General features: G+C 36.6%; 2 protein-coding genes across 2 annotated transcripts; both read left to right on the forward strand.

Annotated features, from left to right (window-relative positions):
• Window positions 1-555: 555 nt before the first annotated feature.
• LOC107059503 (uncharacterized) lies at window positions 556-2415 on the forward strand. The gene has a single exon (XM_015306070.1). The coding sequence runs from the start codon at window positions 556-558 to the stop codon at window positions 2413-2415; it is 1860 nt and encodes a 619-aa protein (XP_015161556.1).
• Window positions 2416-8747: 6332 nt separating this feature from the next.
• LOC102581255 (uncharacterized) lies at window positions 8748-10475 on the forward strand. The gene is made up of 4 exons (XM_015306081.1): window positions 8748-9113; window positions 9455-9522; window positions 10009-10093; window positions 10178-10475. The coding sequence occupies exons 1-4, from the start codon at window positions 8868-8870 to the stop codon at window positions 10289-10291; spliced, it is 513 nt and encodes a 170-aa protein (XP_015161567.1). The 5' UTR covers window positions 8748-8867; the 3' UTR covers window positions 10292-10475.
• Window positions 10476-23940: the final 13465 nt, after the last annotated feature.

Genomic DNA, 23940 nt, shown 5'->3' on the forward strand with positions numbered 1-23940 from the left:
TCAAGTTTTTCATGAGCTTATAATTCATAGTCATGATTTTCAATTTCATGGCTTAAATAATTGTATTAACATACCTTTTTCATGATTCATATAAAATATCTAGAAGAATTTCCCAATCCTTTGACTTTGAGGAATGAATTCTCTAAGATAATTTAATTCTTTAGTAATTATGAATTTATTAAACATTTAATTCATCAACAATATTATTAAACATTTCTCCCTTGTATATCATGAATAATATTGGAATTGGTTAATTGATCAGTTGATTAATTCAATTAGTTAGTCAAGATAATTAGCTTTATTTTAAGTTGATTAGAAAGTTAGTTAGGTTGTCAGATAGTTAGTTAAACTTGTCAGTGATCAGTTAGATCTAGAAGCTGTATATATACACATGTAGTGTAGCTGATGTATAGTTAATTGTGATGAATGAAAGTTTTCAGTTTCCATCTAAATCTCTCTGTAAAATTCTACATGGTATCAGAGCTCTGAACTGCTAATCAGTCAGTTCAATACGATCCTGTTGCAATTCAATTCGAACATTGAAGAACCAGAGAGATGGGAGATGCTGAAGCTGTCACCATTGATGCATCACAAATTGTTACAGTTGAAACTATCGATGATGTCGATCGAAAGCGAAACCATCCACTTCACCTTCATCACTCAGATACTCCTGCTAGTGTGCTCACCACTGTGCAGCTTACAGGGATGGAGAATTACTCTCTATGGAGCAGATCCATGTTGATTAACCTTCGAGCCAAGAGTAAGTTGGGATTTGTGTTGGGGACTTGCAAGAAGAGTGCTTATCAAGGTGAACTGGAAGAGCAATGGGAGAAGTGCAATGCATTTGTACTTGCTTGGATCATGAACACTGTGTCGAAGGAGCTGCTCAGTGGGATTGTCTATGCTACAGATGCAGCCATGGTGTGGACAGATCTGAAAGAGAGATTTGATAAGGTTGACGGATCGAGAAGTTATCAACTACACAGGGAGATCTGCACGATTCATCAAGGTAATTTGACAATTTCAACATATTTCTCGAAATTGCGATTGTTGTGGGATGAGTTTGATGCACTGGTTTCTCCACCTTCATGCAAATGCGATAAATCTAGAACTTATGTTGATCACCTAGCTTGTTTGAGACTATTTGCTTTTTTGATGGGATTGAATGAAGTGTATGGTCATGCACGAAGTCAAATCCTGATGATGAACCCTCTACCTACTGTTGGAAAGGCATATGCTATGTTGATGGCAGATGAAGGCCAACGTATGACTGCAAGTTCACATGCAGTGGGGGGTATTTTAGATCCAACTGCTCTGTATGCAGGGAAAGGAATTCTAGATCCAACTGCATTATATGCAGGGAAGGGGAATTCTCAGAGAAAATTTCAGGATAAAAAGAAGAATTGGGATCAAATATGTGATCACTGTAAATTGCAAGGCCACATCAAGGAAAATTGTTTCAGGTTAATTGGATACCCTGTTGATTGGAAGTTCAAGAAGAAGTCAGGACCACCAGCAAATCAAGTTCAGAATAATAAGCAACAGGACATGGCAAATCATGCAAATGCTACCAGATATGATGATTCTGATGATGCTTTTGGCCCTTTGCTCCAAGAGAAGAACATGTATCACAAGTATAAGCACATGATGGACAAAGAGGAAGAAGGATCAAGCTCCAAAGGTGCATTGGATATGGCTAACATGGCAGGTATAATTTCAAAACCCAAAGCATTATCAGTGACAACTAGAGAAACCGAAAAGGGAGATAGATGGATAATGGATTCAGGTGCTACATGCCATATGACATCTAAGCTCAATAAATTGACATCTGCATCTAGTTGTCTAGGCAGGAGGGTGCATTTACCTAATGGTGAATCTACTTCAGTGTCTTATGTTGGTAAATGTGAGACTATTGATGGCAATGTATTGTATAATGTTTTGGTGGTACCTGCATTCAAGCATGATCTTATTTCAGTATCACAGATTACAAGACAATTGAAATGCTCAGTTAACTTCTTTCCTGAGTTTTTTGTTCTTCACGACCTCTCCAATGGGAAAGTTAAGGGGATTGGTAAGGAGATTGATGGACTCTACTACTTCCCTATTCAGAACCCATGTGGAGAAGGAAGGAATGATGATATGGTGTCCCTCACTCAACACTCAGATGCACACAAGCTCCTTTGGCATTACAGGCTAGGACACCCTTCAATAAAGGTCTTGAAATATGTAACTCTAGGAAAGGAGAATATAGACATTACTGCATGTAATAAATGTTCAATATGTCCCCTTGCAAAGCAAACCAGATTGCCTTTCCACTCAAGTGTATCTAGAGCTGTTGAGGTTTTTGACTTGCTTCACTTAGATATTTGGGACCATATAGGACTGCTACTCATAATGGTTGTAGATTTTTTCTGACAATTGTTGATGATAATTCAAGAATGACCTGGTTGTATCTGTTGAGAATGAAGAGTGATGTCTTCCAAGTTCTAAAGTTTTTTTTTGCTTTAGTTCAAACTCAGTTTAACAAGCATGTCAAAAGGATAAGATCATATAATGGCACAAAATTCTTTAATAATGAATGCAGTGCTTTGTTTAAGTCTCTTGGTATTATTCATGAAAGTAGTTGTCCTCACACTCCACAACAAAATGGAGTGGTGGAGAGAAAACACAGGCACATACTTGAGGTAGCAAGGGCACTAAGATTTCAAGGTGTTATTCCCATCAGATTTTGGGGAGAGTGTGTATTAGCTGTTGTTTATCTGATTAACAGATTACCTACTGAAGTTTTGAAGGGACAAACTCCTTATGAAAAATTCAATGGCCATAAGGCAAATATTGATCATCTCAGGACAATAGGATGTCTATGCTATGCAACTAGAATGGTTAAGCCTGATAAGTTCACTCCTAGAGCTGAGGCATGTGTTATGATGGGATACTCAGCAACTCAGAAGGGTTATATTTTGTACAGTCTGTTTCAACAGAAGCTCTTGGTGAATAGAGATGTTGTTTTCAAGGAGGATGTATTTCCCTTTTATAAGATGACCAACACACAACCACCAGTATTCTCAGAAAGTAACAGTCCTCCCATGATTGATGATGAACTTGATAAGACACCTATGTCCATAGAAGACAACTTGGTAGATCTGAATGTTGAATGTTCTGAGCATGATGATTCTTATGTGGAAAATATTACCAATGATCAACCAGGTATAGCTGAAGAAAATACAGAAAATGCGGATCATGCAGATGTTGATGAAAGAGCCCAGGCAGGAGGAAGTAGACAGTCTTCCAGGGTTTCTCATCCCCCCATTTGGATGAAAGACTATGTTACTCAAGGGTCTAAGCCATCTCACCCTTATTCTCAGAGCAACTATGTGTCTTATGATGGTGTCTCTCCTCAATATAAGGTTTATTTGTCTCAGTTTTCCACAGAGACTGAACCTAGGAACTATGAAGAAGCAATAAAAGACACTAGGTGGATACATGCCATGCAACAAGAGATTCAAGCATTAGAAGAAAATGGTACTTGGGAGATAGTTCAATTGCCAAAAGGAAAGACTGTTATAGGATGCAAATGGGTGTTTAAAATCAAGTATAAGGCTGATGGTGAGATTGATAGATTCAAAGCAAGATTAGTAGCTAAAGGTTATAGTCAGACTGAGGGGATTGACTATCAAGAAACCTTTTCACCTGTAGTGAAAATGGTGACTGTTAGGGCAATCATAGCCTTAGCTGCTGCTGAGAACTGGAAGATTTTTCAGATGGATGTATTCAATGCTTTTCTACAGGGTGATTTGTCTGAGGAGGTATATATGGAACTTCCTAAGGGATTTTGTGGTCAGGGGAAGAATAAATATCTAGTCTGTAAACTTGTTAAGTCACTCTATGGACTTAAACAAGCATCAAGACAATGGAATGCCAAGTTGACAGAGGCTTTCTTTGATTCAGGCTATACACAGAGTCACCTCGATTATTCTTTGTTTACTAAAAGGAGTGGATCTAGCTTGGTAATAATCTTGGTATATGTTGATGATCTGTTGATTACAGGAAATGACATTGAGTTAATAGAAGAAACCAAGTGTGTACTGCACAGTTATTTCAAAATTAAAGATCTAGGAGAACTTAAATATTTTTTGGGAATTGAGTTCCTTAGATCTAGCAAAGGTTTTGTGATGAACCAAAGGAAATATGCTTTGGAGTTGATAGCTAAAGCAGGGTTGGGAAATGCTAAACCAAGTTTGACACCACTAGAATGCAACATAAAGTTGACCAATGTTGAGTTTGATCAAGATATCAAGACTACTGACATTTTATTTGAGGATGTTTCTAGATACCAAAGGCTTATAGGTAAGCTGCTTTATCTTACCAACACAAGGCCGGACATAGCCTTTGCAGTACAGACCTTAAGTCAGTTTATGCAACAACCAAAAATGTCACACTGGATTGCTGCTCTAAGGGTGATAAAATACATTAAACTGGAACCAGAGAAGGGACTGTTGATGAGCTCAGATCACAGACCTCACTTAACAGGCTACTGTGATGCAGATTGGGCTGCCTGTCCAAATACAAGAAGATCTGTTACTGGTTTTGTATTGAAGTTTGGTGATTCGCTCATTTCCTGGAAATCCAAGAAGCAAAATACTGTCTCTAGGAGCTCTGCAGAGGCTGAGTACAGGAGTTTGGCTAGTTTGACAGCTGAAGTAGTATGGGTTGCTGGCTTGTTCAGGGAATTGAATGTAAAACTGATTGAACCATCTTCTATTTTTTGTGATAGCAAGGCTGCTATACAAATTGCTGCAAACCCAGTGTTTCATGAACGTACTAAACACATAGAGATTGACTGCCATTTCATTCGAGAGAAGATTCAGAAAAGACTCATCAAGACAACCTACATCAACACTAAAGACCAACAAGCTGATTTGCTTACTAAGGCTTTGGGAAGGACGCAACATGAATTCTTACTAGACAAGCTTGGAGTATTGAACTTGTTCAGTACATACTGCTTGAGGAGGAGTATTGGAATTGGTTAATTGATCAGTTGATTAATTCAATTAGTTAATCAAGATAATTAGCTTTATTTTAAGTTGATTAGAAAGTTAGTTAGGTTGTCAGATAGTTAGTTAAACTTGTCAGTGATCAGTTAGATCTAGAAGCTGTATATATACACATGTAGTGTAGCTGATGTATAGTTAATTGTGATGAATGAAAGTTTTCAGTTTCCATCTAAATCTCTCTGTAAAATTCTACAAATAACTCATATTGCTTATTCAATTGAGTGAATTTTAGGCTATAACTTTGTAGCCAAAGGAGTTAACTCTAGTACCTTTCTCTGCATAGTTACAATGTCTCTTTCAAAATTTTACTCCAATCTTGAAAGTTTTTACAACTTAAAAATCAAACACCTATAACAATTTTTTCATAAAATAATTATGTTTACAATATATCGAACAAAGAATCAATATATCTAACAACTTAATGAACTATAACAATATCTTTAATTAGAAACATGCTCCTCATTTATAGTTTGACTCTAAAAAAAAATACTCCTCACAATAATTACTATTGCTAAAAATAAATCTTGATCTAAGCAAATAACGTCCATCTTCAACATTCCATACACTCTGGCCCCACCACCACTTCCCACCATACCTAATAAATATATTTTAAAAAGTAAGTAATTAAGAAAGTCACTTATTTTTCAAAAAAATATATATTTCAATAATAAAATTCTCCCCAAAAACAATGTCTACATAAATATTTTCCATGAAAAACTTTTTCCTTCCTACCAATTAAACACCCTAAGTTATCAAACCTTAAACATTAGTACTTTATAGTTACCCCATGAATGGACCCTTAAAAATTGACTTCCTTTGGAGTGACAAGCAAACAAATTATGTTAAATTGGAAAAGAGGAGGAAGAGATTTGAAAAAGAATATGATGCTTCGAGGTAGGGTCGTTCAAAATTAAATTAAAATCGATAATTTGAATTGGAATAACGGTAATGATTTATCTATAATGAATTAATTTATTGATTTAGCGGTTTTGGTAATGGTTTTCACTTTTTTAATTATCGGGTTATCGATTTTTAACTGTTTGATATTTTTACTTAATGGGTTAGCCGATAGTCCAATAATAAATTATATTTATACCATTCGATATATAAAGTCCTTAACTTAGGCCTTAGTTTCATATTTTCATTTCTGAGTTGTCTCAAACTCTTAGTTATTCTACAATGTGTCGGTGCTTGCTTTTGCACAAAATGCAATTTGTCACTTCATGTGCATGGTTTATTTGGTTTGTCACCTTATTTATAAGTGATTATTAATTATACTTTTTTGTTTCAAATCTTAATAGTTAAATCGATAATCAAATTGATAACTATCAATAATTGATAAACCGATTATTGATAAGCCAATATCTTCATGGTTTTATAATGATTTAACATGTTCACAAGTCGATAACCAATAAGTCAAACTGATAAATTTTAAAACCAAACCAAACCGACCGATACACCATCCTAAAAGATTTGTTTTCTTGTAATTGTAATTGCTAGAGTTCACATGTTTGTTTGAAAAATGAGTGGATTCTCTCTTTCCACCACGAAACAACTCATAAAATATGCCCCACAAATCATGCGCCTAACAGCTTTGATTAGATTATGATTTACACCTTTGAAATTCTTCTATACTTCCTACGTTTATTTTAAGTATATTTAGCACACCCTAAGTAAGTCATTTTGCTAAAAATAGATAAAATTTCTTTAATATATGCATTGAAAATTGTAAGAAACCTTTGAAAATTTTTATAAAAAATTTATCAAAACATTTATTAGATAAGGGTATTTTTGTAAATAAAAATAAATTAATACTTTTTTTATTAAAAAAATACGTACTTTGGAATAAATTAAAAGACCAAAAAATCACTTAAAAGGGAATGAAAGGCCGGATTCATAATTTATTTCTTTACCAGTAAAATTTATCCCCAGATTTGGATTCAGATTTTGTAATAAGTTCCATGAATTATAAAAAGACAATGTATATTGTTCACATTAATTACAATTGTATTGTTATCTTAAACACATATACATTCAAGATCTGATTCTCATTAAATTATTCCTTACATGAGACTCATCAGTTTTCAAATAATAATAATAATAAAAAAAGTAGTTCTTTTAACATAAAATAAATAAAACCCCAGCTGTGGAATTTAAAATCCTTCCATGCAACGCTTCATGTAATTGGTTATAAGGTCAAAAAGTTTATTCATCCTACAAGACAATCCCTACGAAGTAGCTAATAAAGATTTCAAGTATCTATTTCACCAAAATTTGTTGGATGTGAGGGATCTTGATCGGACGGCAACAACTCCTCACGTTTAATTCTAAGATTGTGAGTTCAAATCAGCAAGAACCAAAAAGGTAAATATTCCTAAAGAGGGACAAAAATAAATAAATTTATATTTGAAAATCTGTGTCAAACACTAGATAATTGTCATATATCACTTATGAGAATCAAACATGAACATTGACACATTGCATCTCGCTCATCTAGATAACAAAATTCCTTATATTTCTTCCAATTTGTATATAAGCAAATAGAATTATTAAATACTTCTCCCTTTAGTCCAAATACAAATTTAAATACATTAATCAAATTTCAAATTGTTAAAATTATTTTTGTGACTCTTTTCAAACTTTTCTTTAAAATAAAAATAGTCATTATTTGAGATTTAAAAGTAGCTAAAAGACCCATTAAAAAGAAAGGTGGTTCTATATTCTATTAACCAAAATAATTAATATATTTTTGAACTTTAAAATATTCATTCATTTCGAACTATAATTTTTTTTGCCAACATTTCATTATATTGGACTAGACGGAGTACTACAACGGAATTAATAAATGCTAACACATAATGGATATTCAAGAAATAGGGTATAAATTCTATTTCTAAAACAAATATATTATCATCCATACAATTTTTTTTAACGCAAGTAAGGTGCACGTAATAATATTATAGAAGATCATTATTATAGTCAATTCCCAAGAGAGGTAAGAAAAAAATAATTAATTAAGGAGGTTGGGTTAGTGAGAAGAAACGTGGAATCGAAGCGCACAAGAAAAAAAAAAGATTTTGTATATATAATTGCATTAAATAAATATGAGTATATGATAGAGGGACGATCACAAAAATTAACTCTCTCCATCTAAAAAAGAATAAGCCTTTTTTTTTTGGAAACAGTACGTGATATATTTAATACCACAATATTAAAGTGCATTTTGATACATTTATTATAATTTTAATTTAAAACCACAAGATTGATAAATCTTCTTTATTTTCTTAAATTTTGTATCAAATCAAACTATATTACTCCCTCTGTCCAACAATACTTATTCACTATATATTAAAAATAGATGTCCAACAATACTACTCCACTTTATGAAATCCATGAATGATTTTATATTTAGTTCCTAATTTACCCTTATCATTAAATATAGTCATTTTCCTATCACATTTTTCAAGACATTGTATTTATTATCCTTCTATTTATAGTTTCTTAAGGGGTGTGCCAAATCAATAATGGATAACTATTGTTGGACAGAGTGAGTAATAATATTGGATATTTTTGGAAGTTGACAAAAAAAGAAAAAAAAGAGTAAATTAATAAAAGGGCATAAAATCCAAGCAAGTATAAAAATGAAATGAATCTGATAAATGTAAATAGACAATCTGATCCAGCAATGCAATAATTACAAAATTATAATAGGGAAGTTGGAGAGCATAAAACCCCCTTTTAGGAGATCTCCTTTCTCTTCACAACTTGACACACAAATTTATTTGTTTTCTAATTATTTTTGGAAGAGAAAGAATGGGAAGTTGTTATTTTGGTGAACCAAAGTTAGGAAATGAAAGATCATCATCAAGAAAGAGCAAGAAGAGCAATTCAGAGAAACCAAAACAACCACAAAGAGGTCTTGGTGTTGCTCAACTTGAGAAAATTAGATTGCATACTCAAATGGGTTGCAATACTAATTACAACCCTTATCCATCAACTCCATCAATTTCATATTCATCAACTTCTTCTTATGCTTTTACACCACAGCAAACCATTATGGTACCCCTACTTTCTATTTTTTTTTTTTTAACAATTCCAATATTATGGGAAGATAATGCGCATTCATTTGATTCTGATCCTTATGGATCGAAAGGTAGACTAGACTGGACCTGCACGGCGGGGCCCTCCTAATAATATCCATAAATGACTTGGTTTTGATAATAGATGAACATTACATTACAAAGTGTCCTAAACAATGAAAAAATTGTACCATATGTTTGGATACTAAAAATTGATTTATTTTATCCTATTTTGGGAATTATGTATGTGTGGTGTGGTGTGCAATTACAAGATATTTTCCCCTCTCCATTTTGAGATAACAAATCTTTCTGTGATTTCAGATGGGATTGGGGGACATTGAAAGAGCAAATATTAGATATGGAGATTCCCAGCCACCTTCAACAGCTAGGTACTATTTATTTTCCTACTTAAAAGAAAATTTAATTAATTTGCACTTTAAGGGTGTGTGAAGGAAAATGTTTTTTAGAAATTAATTGTGTAGGCAAGTGAAAAACTATTATCGCATCCGTATATATAATTTAGACAAATACTATGGGACGTGAGGATGAGGGATAGGGGTGAAGATGAAGTGTGTTGGAGGATGAAGATGACACGATCAATATAGAACGTCCATAGTAGCAACGCTTATTTTCCCAACTTTCATTAGAGAGCTTGTTTTCCTAGAAAAAAATATTTGACCAACCTAAATGTGTTTTGTTACTTGTAATTCCTCGAAAACCTTATCAATGAAAAATATGCTCAAAATCCTTCTTAATTTTAAAACATACACATATGTTTTCGGATCGATTTTTTTCCCCCTAAATAAATCATTTCATTAGGACAGTTATTATATCTTTGCTAATATATCTTTTTTACCTTTTATCATCACATTCAGTGCTTGGCATCCTGGTACAGTGTATGAGCCTCAGCAGTTTGCTCAGCCAAACATGAATAGATATCTACTTAGCCTACAAATAGAGGTATTTTCTTGCATTTCTCAATCGAATAATTGGAATTTTCATATTCTTCTTGTTATGTCTTATTGTTTGATGAATGAACTACAGGAGTCAATGGAGAATCGAACCAGAAATAATAACTCAATTGGATCAAGTACTAGTCATATCTCTGAGTCAAACGGCGACCATGAATTAGATTTGGAGCTGAGGCTTTCAATTTAATTTGATTTAACAGCAACTCTGTGTCTATCGATGATCGTCATATTATAAGCGTATAGACTTTATGTAGATTTTAGAGCAACATTTGGCTTCGTCTCTTAACAAAAAGTTAAAGCAATTTATGGAAATTTGTTAAGTCTCTTCTGGAATAATTGAAGGGAGTTCACTTTTCATCAAACTATGAGAAAACATGTTGTTGCACTTGCTTGTCACTGCACATGATATTTCATTAGGGTATATATGGATATAGCAAATTAAACATCTAATAATTAATGGTTTTCTATTTTATTTCTTATATCTTTTATATATTTATCAGTACTATTCATGATTTTGAAATGCTTTTCTTTTTTGGGTAAATAGGAGATGATATTAATACTTAATATGCATCATTATATAGTCGTGGCAGAGCGACTTGTCCGCTAGTAATGGTCGGGGAGGGGGAAGAATATTATTGTTACTACAACTATCCGAGGTAAAATTGGTTGTTTAAGCGAAACAAAAAAAGAGTTTTTACTTGGCTCTCTCTACTTCATCCGAAATAAACAACGGTAGAACTTCTCAAAATATGAAGGAGCTAACTTGCTTCATCATAGCGCCCTCCTTTGCTAGCACATTTTCCTCTCTGAAACTATGTTATATGGGTTCCCCAGTTGGCACAACAGATCCCTATAACATGTTTTTTCTTGAATAATTTTCAACTTTATAAAAAAAAAGAGGGAACATAAGAAGGATTTTGATATGATAGGATTTTTTATTTATTAACGGGATAGTTATATTAAAATACTGGTATGAAATGGGTCTGTCGCAGGCAACATGAATGTTAGTGTTTTGGAACAAAATTTGGCAATATACATAAGTATTACTCCCTCTGTCCCATTTTATATGAGGTGGTTTGACTCAGCACGAAATTTAAGAAAGAAATAAAGACTTTTAAAACTTGTGGTTCAAAATGAATGATATAAATTTGTATGGCTGTGAATCATTTCATTAAGGGTAAAATAGATACTTTATAGTTAAATTGTTACTTAATATAGAAATGTGTCATTCTTTTTGAGACTGACTAAAAAGGAAAGTAAGTCACATAAATTGGGACAAAGAGAGTACAAAAAACTAAGTTTCCTTTGAGTATATTGATCCTGAAATGTCTGCCTGAACTGCATTCTTTGCAAACAATAGAAAACGTATCGAAAAGGTGGGTTTTCTAAAAGTACTACTCCTAAGACCCCCTTACTTAGTAGGTCCACCACCCTATTCTGCTCCGAAATATGTGCATTGGCAACACTTCTCCACCTTCTCCATTAGTGTAATGACCCGGTCGGTCATTTTTGGAAAGTTTCATGAATTTACCGTTTTTCCCTCCCGATGTGGACCCCGAGTCTTTTATGATTGAGTTTGAAAGTTATTTTTGAATTTTGAGTTAAAAGTTGAGCATTTGTTAAGCTTGTGAGTTTTAAACCCGAAGTTGTTAAGAAAGTAGTTTTGGGGTCTTTTGGAGTTTCAAGTGTCGGAATGAAATTTCGTCGATTCCATCAGTCCCAAAATGTGAAATCTGATCCCTAATAGTTGTCAGTTTTTGATTTCGAGTCTTTTTGAGGATTCGAGGTCCTAAGTTATGAAATTGTGGACTTTCAGCCTTTGCATTGACTTTAGTCAACATTCAAGTTTCGGATGCTCGGATCGGAATCCTGAGAGTTCCGTTCGATTTGAGGGATGACTTTAGGCCTAGGTGAGGTCTTGGTTGATTTTTGAGAGCCTCCGAGCTTGTTTTTGCCTTTTTAGGCATTGAGTTAGTTTCTTGTGGTTTTCATTGATGTAAGCTCAATGTGACCTCAAATTTGTGTTTTGACGGTTCCATTGAGTTTGGAACGTCCATTATAATTGACTTGCATATGTGGTTTGTGTGTACAAGGTTCCGAACGAATTCTGAGGGTCTTTTCGATGATTTTTTAGTTAACTAATTTTCTGTGTTCTGGTGCACCCTCTGCGTTCGCGGAACTTGTGGCCGCATTCGCAGAGGGGAGAGGTGAGAACCCCATGCTCGCAGAGTCTCGACTGCATTCGTGGGAGGCCAATGCATTGATATCCGCGTTCGTGGGAGATCTACTGCATTCGTGGAGGTCTAACTCATTAAAGACCGCGTTCATGGGCAGTCGGCGTTCTCGGAGGACCCCTAACAATGTTTAAACCCAATTTTTTGGGTTTCTTCCCCATTTTGATTTTTGGAGCTTTGAGAACTTGGTATAGGTGATTTCCAGTGGGTTTTTCAAGATAAAATTATTGGGTAACGTTTCTTAACTCTAAATCTTCGATTACCCATTATTATTATTATTAAATTTATGAGTTTAAATCAAGATTTTGAGTTGATAAATTGGGGGTTCTTCATGAACTTGAGTTTTGAAGTAAAAGTGAGTTTGTGAACTGATTTTAAGTCCTTTTTCAAAATGATTTTCCCTAATGAATTCCTAAAGCCTTGAGTAATATTTTCAAGTATTAAATTTCAGATTCAAACCCTATTTTTGGAATTGGGTTTGTGTTGATTGATCCACTTTTCAAGAGAAATTGATGTAGGTATTATTGTTTCCGGAATATGATTGTGAATACTTGCTTGTGCATATATTGTGTGGCTTTGAAAGTGATCCAGAAGGGGAAGACTCAGCTATTGGAGTGATTGTTGATTGATTTAAGGCAAGTGTCTTCCTAAACCTTGTATTCTAGTAGAATTCGTACTTCCTTCGTTGCTTGTGTGTTGGGAGTAATGGGGATGAGGTGAAGGGTTTAAGTCCACTTGTTACATCTAAATGAATAAAAAAGGATTGAAATGAAAAAGGCTATGTGATGAACATGACAATGTAAATTTTCTTATTGTGCCCTTAGTGATTGATTGATGAAATGCGTGAAATCATGAATGTCGACTTGAATTGTAGAATTTTTTGTCTCTTCCTTGTGGTGTGATATTACTGTATGCATTGATCGGTGAACACCGTGATAAGACATATGATGATTGTTATGTCGAGGTCTTTGCCGGCAAATGTTATTATATCGAGGTCTTTGTCGGCAAGTGTTATTAGGCCAAGGTCATTTCCGACGAGTGTTATGATGTCGAGGTATTTGCCGGCGAGTGCTAATATGCCGAGGTCTTTGCCAGCGAGTGCTATTATGCCGAGGTCTTTGCCGGCGAGTGTTGTGATGCCGAGATCATTTCCGACAAGTGGTTATAAAGCCGATGGGAAATGATTCTAGAAAGAGTTTGACTATTGTGACTTGATGTATATGATATTTATGTGTGAGTTGGTTGTTAATTGTAATTGACATACTTGTTGCATGTGATTGAACTACTTGACTTTGAGGTTGACTTATTTGATTCGTTTACTTGTTAAATTGTTGCTATTAGATTGTGAATATTGGGCCTTGTGGGCCGTATATTGTAGAATTTCTAGGTTGGGCTGATTTCTCTGCAAATGGTAGTTTGAGGAGGTTCGGTTGGAGAGTCAGGGGTATTCATTTTCTAGCTAGTTGCTTTGTTTAGTAGGTTGCTTGTTGTGTATTGTGTTGTTGGTACTCACCCCTTGCTTCTACACTAGTGTAGGTTCCGAGCCTGGACCCGTGTGATCTTCTTCTTCTTATCCTGACAATTGAGGCTCGTGAAGGATTTTGAGAGGTAGCTGCTTGTCATCCTGGCAGACCCTCTTTTCCTTTCTCTTTAAGCTTTGTTCTACATGAGAAACAAAAACTCAGACTTGTATTTATCTTTCAAATTCTGTATTTTCATTAGTGTCTTGTATACGTTACAACCAGGTTTTGGGGTATTGTTTAGAATGAATAAGTTTTCTGCCTTTGTCTTGTTCTTGTTTTACTGTATTTTTGCATTTCTTTCGTTTTTGTTGGGTTGAGGTTGACTTGTCTTAGTGCGAATTGAAAAGTGTCATCACGTCTATTTTTGGGTCGTGACAAAATGGTATCAGAGCTCAGGTTAGGTCTCACGTGTGTACAAGCTAAGTCTAAGTAGAGTTCTAAGGATCGGTACAAAGACGTTTGTACTTAATTTCAAGAGGCTACAAAGATTGTTAGGAAACTTCTTTTTATTCATCATTTCTTATCATGCGTGGTTGCCTTCGCTAATGCTGAGTTGCCGCGTGTTGTTTTGGCAGATGCTGAGGACCAGAGCTTCTATTTCCTATGGTAGAGGGGAGGCAGTCCCTGAGGCTGTTGTTGAGACCCCAACTTGGGGTAGAGGTAGGGCCCGTGTAACACCTCAGACTTCGAGAAAGGGCTAAAAGAACAAACGGGCAAGTCCACAAACCCAAAATGGACCATGGACCCTCCACGACACCCTAGACTGGCCGTTTAGGGGTTCACAACCCATTAAGGGCATCGTGAACCACCATCCAGGAGTGCCCGGGCAGGAGTCACCTAGATGGCGCCTTAGACGACTCGTGGGGACTTGGACAGGCCGTCTAAGGGTTTGTACAAGTCACCTAGCAGTTTTTAAATTTTGTGTCAACTTAAAACAATCATATCTCTCAGCACAAAATGCATTAGGTGGCCCATGACCTATCAAATTAAAGGTCTTTGAGTCCTCTTTCCAACACCATCGAGTTTGCCTAATTTTAAGCCCAGAGTAAAAAGTTGTGCTCGTTTTAGTGAAGCCCTGTAGGGCAGAGCAACATCACGACCCACTAGACGGGTCGTGGTGCTTTAAACGGCCCGTGAAGCCCCTCTTTTAAGTCACCTCGTCAGTTTTAAGTCAGGGTGGTATTGGTCTTTCCCTCTATGCGTTTGGTACTAAACTACATCGTTTCAATTCATCTAAGACTAATTAATTAGTCAAAAACTACCTGAAACAAATCAATTTCCTCTCAAGTAAGTTCCAAGCAGAAAATGAGCGCCTTCTCCAATTTTCAGGCCTAGGGTTCTCTCCTCCAAGCGTCAACTTCAGATTTCTTGCAAGTATTTTCATCCACAAAGTATGTGGGTATTCAGTAAGGGTTTTTTTCTCCCTTATGCCCCAAACATCAGACTCCTTTTTCGATTATTATGGTTTTATGAAACTAGGGTTCTTGCCCAACTATGCAGATTCATTACAAAATTGATTCTTGCGATTACTACTCGATTCTATACTTATTTCAATGAGTTTGCATGAATTCTTATGGAGATTTTAAGGGAAAAGAACTTAGCCTGTAATTGTAGTATTTTCACATGAATTAGCTTTTCTCTAAAATTTAGCTCACGGTGTTAGTATTTAGTTTTAAACAAATTTTAGTCAGTTTTCTGTCCACAGATTTTCTCACATTTAGTTCTGTCTTATGAATTCAGGACCACATTTTAAAATGAGCTACTAGTGTTCAATTTGGGAGAAGTGTTTAGCACCCAGTTGGACTAGGGTTCAGCGTACCCTCAAGTCCCAGAACTACGCGCCATCATAGGTTTATAAGTCTCCTCTGTTGGGCATCAGTTTTAGTGATCACGCCACAATCATGCCTTTATACCCTGGCAAGGTATATTGGGTCCTCTCGATGAGGCGTATACATCGGACTCCACATTTAGCTCACGTGGTTTATTTAAGTTAATAGACTCTCCCACATTATTAGCTTTAGTAAGGTACTTCAGGCCCGCAGTTGTATTTATTCTCAGTTTTTCAGCATGCTTCTAGCTTACTCTTGCATTCTAGTTTTTATTCATTATTATATCTTGGGCCTATGTACTTTAGTTCAGTTCAGTTTACATACTTGACCAATATTTTTAGAATGTTTATATATTCAGTCAGCTTTGCATATCCCTCATGCTCAGTACATCTGAAGTACTAATGCATACTCTATGCTGCATCCTATTATAATGCCAACTTAGGTTCTTAGGTTCAGCCATGTGATTAGCTCATACCGGCGCCACATCATTAATAGTCAGGGGTGAGTCCTTATCATCTCATGATGTTTCTTTAGGTTTTTTTTGGTTTAGTTAGTTCATTGTTAGTTTCATCATTTTAGAGTTAGCTGGGGACTTGTCCAAAAAACTTATCAATATTAGAGGCTTTCAGACATAGAGTCAAACTCACTTGATTAGGGTTGTTCTACTGTGAATTTAGTTATTTCTTTCACATATTCCAGTTGAATTTCTTTAGATTATATTCATTATTCAGTTATGCTTCTGCTTGGTTAGAGTTATTTCAGTATGCTTGTGATATGCCAGATTCAGGGTTAGCTTGGGGTTACTTGTGACCCTAGGTACCATGTTACGTCAAGGGGCTAGCCTCGGGACGTGACAAACTTGGTATTAGAGCGTTAGGTTTAAGTGTCCTAGGGTGTTTGAAAGTCACATCAAGTAGGTTCTTCTTCATGGGTGTGAAGCGCGCCACACTTATGAGGGAGGAGCTATGAGATGTCGTGAGGAAAAAATTCTCTTCTTTCTTTTCCAGCTCGTGCTATAGAGTATAAAATCTATTTAATCTCCTTCTAACTCATGATATTCACATTTCAGTGAAAATGCCTCCCAAAAGAGCCAACGCTAGGAATCAACCAACAGCTCCAAAAACCCATTGAATGAACAAGTCACGCATGTCGAGTTTAGGGCTGCTTTCCAAGTTCTTGCTCAGGCCATGATCACCCAGGTCAATCAGTAGGATATGGCCCTAGCTCCGCCACAAACTAAAACTGTTGCAGCAAGAACGGGACTTCACTCGGATGAACCTTCCGTGTTTCATGGGGCTAAGTCAAAAGAGGATCCACAAGAGTTTCTCGACGACATCCAGAAGGTAACAAACATTATGGGTGTCACTCCAGTCGAGCGTGCCGATTTGGTCATCTATCAGTTAAAGGGAGTGGCCTACACTTGGTACCAACAGTGGAAGAAATCTCATGGTACTAATGCAGGTCCAGTGACTTGGAATATTTTCAAGACTGCTTTTCTAGACCGGATTTTCCCACTTGAGCTCAGGGAGGCCAAGGTGTAGGAATTTATTAATCTGAAGCAGAATGACATAAGTGTGAAGGGTTATGCTCTCAAGTTCACATAACTATCCAAGTATGCTTTAGCGATAGTAGCTGACTCCAGATCTCGTATGAGCAAGTTCGTGTCTGGTGTGTCCGATGATGTGTACAAGAGATGTAAGACGACCATGTTTACTAAGGAAATGGACATCTCTAGGTTTGTCACTTATGCTCAGCAGATTGAGGAACATAAAATCAAGAAAAGGATAGGAGACAATAAGAGGGCTAGGGCCGGTGACTTTATATACTCTCAGTAAAGGTCAAAGGGTGGCAACCGTTCCCAGTTCTGTCAGAAGAATTTAGCTATAGCTCCATCGTTTGCTAGTGCCCAGTGCCAAAATTCAAGAGGGATCAACGGGATAGAGCATCTGGCTCCAGTCCCAAGGTACAGTTACTAGTGGGCACACTCATTCAGTGTGTAATAATTTGTGGTATGAACAATCAGGGTGAGTGCATAGAAGGTAGTGGAAATTGCAGAGACACTCATTCACAAAATCAAGCCATATCTGCAACAGCTCCAGTAGGTCGCCCCACTTAGAAGGGTGCCTTGTCTAGTATAGGTGGTGGTTAGCGCCACAATAGGTTGTATGTTGTTCAGGCTCAACAGGACTAGGAGGATTCTCCTGATATGGTCACAGGTACATTACAAGTCTTTTTATTTAAATGTTTATGCATTGCTAGATCCTGGGGCTACACTTTCTTTTGTAACTCCTTATATAGCAGAAAAATTTGGTGTAAGTCCAGAAACTCTACCAGAACCCTTCTCAGTCTCAACTCCAGTTGGTGACCCAGTTATAGCTAGATGAGTGTACTGAAATTGCCCTGTCACAGTTTCCATGAAAGTCACCTCAACAAACCTTGTAGAATTAGAAATGATAGATTTTGATATCATTTTAGGCGTGGATTGGTTACATTCCTATTATGCTTGAGTCGATTGTAGAACTAGGATCGTTCGATTTCAGTTTCCAAACGAGACAGTTTTAGAATGCAAGGGTAGTAACTCAGTGCTTGTAGGTCGTTTCATCTCTTACCTTATGGCCACAAAATGATTTTCAAAGGGTATATCTATCATCTTATTCGGGTTAGGATTCAAACTTCGAAACCCCAACTCTTGAGTCAGACGCAGTCGTAAATGAGTGTGTAGAAGTGTTCCCAGAAGATCTTCCCAAAGTTCCTCTTGAAAGAGAAATTGACTTTGGAATAAATCTCCTTTTAGATACCCAGCCCATTTCGATTCCTTCTTACAGGATTTCTCCAACTGAGCTTAATGAATTGAAAGAACAGTTAAAAGACCTTTCAGATAAGGGCTTCATCAGATCCAACATCTCTCCATGGGGTGCTCCAGTGTTGTTCGTGTGAAAGAAAGACGGTTCCCTCATGATGTTCATTGACTACCGTTAGTTGAATAAAGTCACAATCAAGAATAAATATCCCATGCCCAGGATCGATGACTTATTCGACCAGCTTCTAAGTGCTAGTTACTTTTCTATGATAGACCTCATATCCAGCTATCATCAGCTTAGAGTCAGAGATAGTGACATCCCAAAGATAACCTTCGGGACTCGGTATGGTCACTATGAATTTGTAGTTATGTCTTTTGGACTAACAAATACTCATGTAGCTTTCATGTAATTAATGAACAGGGTGTTCAAACAGTATTTGGACATATTCGTCATCGTCTTTATTGATGATATCCTTGTTTATTCTCGGAATGAGGAAAAACATGGGACTTATCTGAGAGTTTTTCTACAAACCCTCAAAGATCGCAAACTATTCGCTAAGTTTAGCAAATGTAAATTCTGGTTACAGTCGGTCTCTTTCCTTGGTCATGTGTTATTCAGCGAAGGGATCCGAGTGGATTCTCAGAAAATTGAGGTAGTAAAGCACTGGCCCAGACACACTTCTCCAAATTATATATGAAGTTTATTGGGTTTGGCCGGTTACTACAAGAGGTTTGTTGAAGGAGTTTCATCCATAGCTGCCCCATTGACCAAGTTGACTAAGAAAAAGGTTATGTTTCAGTGGTCAGATGAGTGTGAGAAAAGCTTCTTAGAACTGAAGACCAGGTTGACTATATTTCCTTTCTTGACTCTATAAGAGGGTTCAAGTGGTTATGTGGTTTATTGTGATGTATCAAGGGTCGGCCTAGGTTGTGTGTTGATGCTGCAGGGTAAGGTCATAACTTATGCTTCCAGATAGCTTAAAGTCCATGAGAAGAACTACCCGACTCATGACATCAAACTTGCAGCCTCGTGTTTGCCCTAAATATTTGGAGACACTACTTGTATGATGTTCATGTTGATGTGTTCACATATTATAAGAGCCTCCAGTATATGTTAACCCCGAAAGAATTGAATCTTTATCAGAGAAGATGGCTTGAGTTCCTCAAAGACTACAATATGAGTATGCTCTATCATCCGGGTAAGGCCAATGTAGTGGCTGATGCTCTCAGCAGATTGTCTATAAGTAGTGTGTCACATGTTGAGGAAGAGAAAAAAGAATTATCCAGAGATGTTCACAGGCTCACTCGCTTAGGAGTTTGCATTATGGACACGTTATATGGTGGTGTGATAATTCAAAATGGGTCAGAATCTTCATTGGTAGTGGAGGTTAAAGAGAAACAATACAGTGATCCCATACTGATTCAGTTAAAAGATGCAGTTCATCAGCAGAGAGTTGAGGTGTTCTCCCTTGGGGGGATGGTGTGCATCGTTACCAGGTCGCTTATGTGTTCCAAATGTGGGGGAGTTGAGGCAGCAGATCCTTACAGAAGCCCATAATTCCAAATATTATATTCATCCGGGTGCCACTAAGATGTACCGTGATCTACAGAAAGTCTATTGGTGGAACGACATGAAGATAGACATCACAAATTTTATGGCTAAGTGTCCTAACTGTCAACAGGTTAAAGTAGAACATCAGAAACTAGGGGGTGTGACTCAGGAGATTAACATTCCTACATGGAAGTGGGAAGTGATAAACATGGATCTCATTACGAGTTTACTTCGTACTCGCAGATAACATGACTCTATTTGGCTGATATTGGACAGAGTCACTAAGTCAGCTCACTTCTTATCTGTCAAGACTACATATTCAGCATAGGACTACACTGGACTCCACATTAGCGAGATAGTCATGTTGCATGAGATTCACTTGTCTATCATCTCATATAGGGGTCCTCAGTTTACATCTCATTTCTGGAGATCTTTTCAGAAAGGTCTTGGTACTCAGGTAAATCTTAGTACAACATTTCATCTGCAGATAGATGGTTAGGCAGAGCGTACCATTAAGACCTTATAGGACATGTTAAGAGCTTGCGTGTTGATTTCAATGGTATTTAGGATGATCTCTTAATTCTCATAAAGTTCACCTATGATAACAACTTCCATTAAGACCTTATAGGACATGTTAAGAGCTTGCGTGTTGATTTCAACGGTATTTAGGATGATCTCTTAACTCTCATAAAGTTCACCTATGATAACAACTTCCATTCTAGTATTTAGATGGCCCCTTATGAGGCACTTTATGGGCGTAGATGTAGGTCACCGCTTGGTTGGTTCGAAGTAGATGAAATAGCCTTGATTGGACCAGATTCAGTTCATGTGGCTATGTAAAAAGTTTAGATCATTAGAGATAGACTAAAGATAGCTTAGAGTCGTAAGAATTCCTATGCAGATGTTAGGAGAAGGGACTTAGAGTTTGAAATTGATGATTGGGTTTTCCTGAAGGTGTCACCCATGAAGAGGCTGATGAGACTTGGAAAGAAAGGGAGACTTTGTCCCAGGTATGTAGGTCCTTACAGAATCTTAAAAAGTGTTGGTAATGTGGCTTATGAGTTAGAGCTGCCAGATAGTGGTTCATCCAGTCTTTCACATTTCCTTGTTGAAGAAGTGTGCGGGTAATCTGGCATCGATGGTACCTTTAGAGAATGCACCTATGAGGAGGTTCCAGTTGAGATTTTTGACCATCAAGTTCGTAGGGTGAGAAATAAGAAAGTTGCTTAAGTAAAGGTTTTGTGGAGGAATCAGTTCGTCAAAGGAGTTACTTGGGAGGCTGAAACAACCAAGATGGGCAAGTACCCTTACCTCTTCTCCTCCAATTCAGTTTCAGCTTGAAGTAATAGTTCCTCTCCAGTCTCTGAGTTTACTCCTATGTAATTCAGTCTCAGTATCATGATCCCTTAGATATTCCTACATTCAACATGTTTTCATGTCCATAGGATTCAACTTAGTTAAACATCAGTTTCTAGTACTCAGTATGTAGGGATTACAACTCTTTCCCTCCAAACTCAACTTGTTTAGTCTTCATTCGAGGAAGAATGATCCCAAGGGGGAGATATTGTAACACCTCAGACTTTGAGAAATGGGTAAATTATGGAGGAATCAGTCAGTAGAAGGAGCTACTTGAAGTCGAAGCAGCTATGATAGGCAAGTACCGTCACCTCTTCTCTTCTGATTCAGTTTCAACTTGAGGTAATAGTTCCTCTCCAGTCTCTGAGTTTACTCATGTGTAATTCAGTTTCAATATCATGTTTCCTTATCTATTCGTACATTTCAGCATGTTTTCATATCCATAGGACTTAACTTAGTTAAACATCAGTTTCTAGTACTCAGTATGTAGGTATTACAACTCTTTCCCTCCAAGCTCAACTTATTTAGTGTTCATTCGAGGATGAATGATCCCTAGGGGGGATATTGTAACACCTCAAGCTTTGAGAAAGGGCTAAAAAGGATAAATTGGCAAGTCCACGAACCCAAATTAGACCATTGACCCTTCACGACACCCTAGAAGGGCCATTTAGGGGTCTATGGCCCATTTAGGGAATCATGCACCACCATCTAGTACTATCTAGGCAGAAGTCACCTAGACTGTAATGACCCGGAAATCTAGTAGGTGAAACTAGAGCCTAACAAGTTTAGTTTTGAGTTTGTTATGGGGTTTTGAGTTGTTAATTGATGTCCCGAGCTTAGGTTGAGTGGTAAATTTCTTTATTGGTTAGTTGAGTTAATGGACGGTTATTATTGAGTTATTAAAGTATTTTAAAGGTTTTTAAAGTATTAAGCTCTCTTTTAGAATTCATTCTTTCAAATCACAAATAGAAACCTCCCACCCTCTCCAAATATTCTCTCTCTAGAAACCACCATTGGAGGTGAAAGATTCAAGCTTTCAAGCTCAAGATCTCACCATTATCACTCAATTTTTGTGGAGTTATTCCCTAAAGGTATGGCAGTCTTCATCCTTGATTAAGTTTCATTTAAGGTGCCCCTTCAAAGATGATTTCAAGTTTTCAAAATCCCCAAAAAACCTAGGGTTTTCAATCTATGCATGGGTTCAATTCCAAAACGTTTTCAAAGGCTCATGTATGATGGATTATGAATGTATTGTTGAATTAATGGTGAATTATGGTGAATTTATCCTACGAACCCATGTTTCCTCCAAAATCCTAAGTTGTGAATTGTGATTGGGAATTGATTGATTATGGAAGTATATTGAAATGTTTATGTTTAGATTGAATTAGTTATTGAATCATGTTAATTACCTTATCTAATTTAGTATTCTATATGTTTGGGTTGATATTGATTCATAGCCTTGGAAAGTAATTTCATGAAGGATCTATGTATGAATATGATGTGAAGTATATGTGTGTGATCTCAATTAAAGTATTGTGATCATGTTTAGAATGTAATTGTGTTATTATTGAAAGCATATTCTCAATTAACACTCATGAATGATGATGATAGAATGTGAAGGGTTTCTATAATGTAACGTTATATCTTGAATTGGTAGGCTTATGCATCCTCTTCTTGTATAAATGAAAGTAATGTGAATGTTGTATATTGAATTGGTAGGCTTAGGCATCCTCTTCTTGTATAAATGAAAGTAATGTGAATGTTGTATATTGAATTGGTAGGCTTAGGCATCCTCTTCTTGTGTTATGAATGTGTCTTGACTTATGAACATGAATCGGTAGACCTAATGTAGGTAGCCCTTTCCTAAATGAATGATGAAGTATTCTAGGCTATGTCGTGAACCGGTAGACCTAATGTTGGTGGACCTTCATGATGAGTCTAGATACTAATGTGATGATAAACCTTGAATCGGTAGACCTAGTATTGGTAGCCCTTTCATGTGTGAAATGATGAACCTTGTATCGGTAGATCTAATGGTGGTGGCCCTTCTTGAGGATTCAATGAGCTATCCATGTAATGTACCTTGAATCGGTAGACCTAATGGTGGTGGCCCTTTCATGTGTAATGTACCTTGGGCCGGTAGGCCTAATGTTGGTGGCCCTCTCTAGTACAATAATGTTAATGAAAATGAACTACTCTATGGAAATGGAGGCTAAGCACCGAGTGGATATAATATGATGGAAAATCTCCCCATGCTAGGTTAGGTTTCCAATGAACATCTTCCTATCCCATAACTATGTGCCCACATAGGATATTAGCTAGTGGAATCCGCTTAAGCTAAAATGTTACCGGTTCTACCTTAGGCAAGTAGACCAACCCTTACGATGTGGGATAGTACATCGGATTACATACTAAGTTCATATGGTCTATGTCGGTTAAACACTTATTCCCATCATGTGAGATGTGCACTATAGTATCTTCATAGGTATTACAAAATGAAGGTAGTAGTATGGGATGCTATCTATACATTGCACGAGTAGGC

Source organism: Solanum tuberosum, unplaced genomic scaffold, assembly GCF_000226075.1.
Source record: "Solanum tuberosum cultivar DM 1-3 516 R44 unplaced genomic scaffold, SolTub_3.0 scf00022, whole genome shotgun sequence".
NCBI lineage: Eukaryota > Viridiplantae > Streptophyta > Magnoliopsida > Solanales > Solanaceae > Solanum > Solanum tuberosum.

Coding starts and splice junctions, on each gene's coding strand:
- LOC107059503 (XM_015306070.1), top strand. CDS start 556: ATGGGAGATGCTGAAGCTGTCACCATTGATGCATCACAAATTGTTACA.
- LOC102581255 (XM_015306081.1), top strand. CDS start 8,868: ATGGGAAGTTGTTATTTTGGTGAACCAAAGTTAGGAAATGAAAGATCA. Junction 9,114..9,454: donor CACCACAGCAAACCATTATG/GTACCCCTACTT, acceptor CTGTGATTTCAG/ATGGGATTGGGGGACATTGA. Junction 10,094..10,177: donor TACTTAGCCTACAAATAGAG/GTATTTTCTTGC, acceptor AATGAACTACAG/GAGTCAATGGAGAATCGAAC.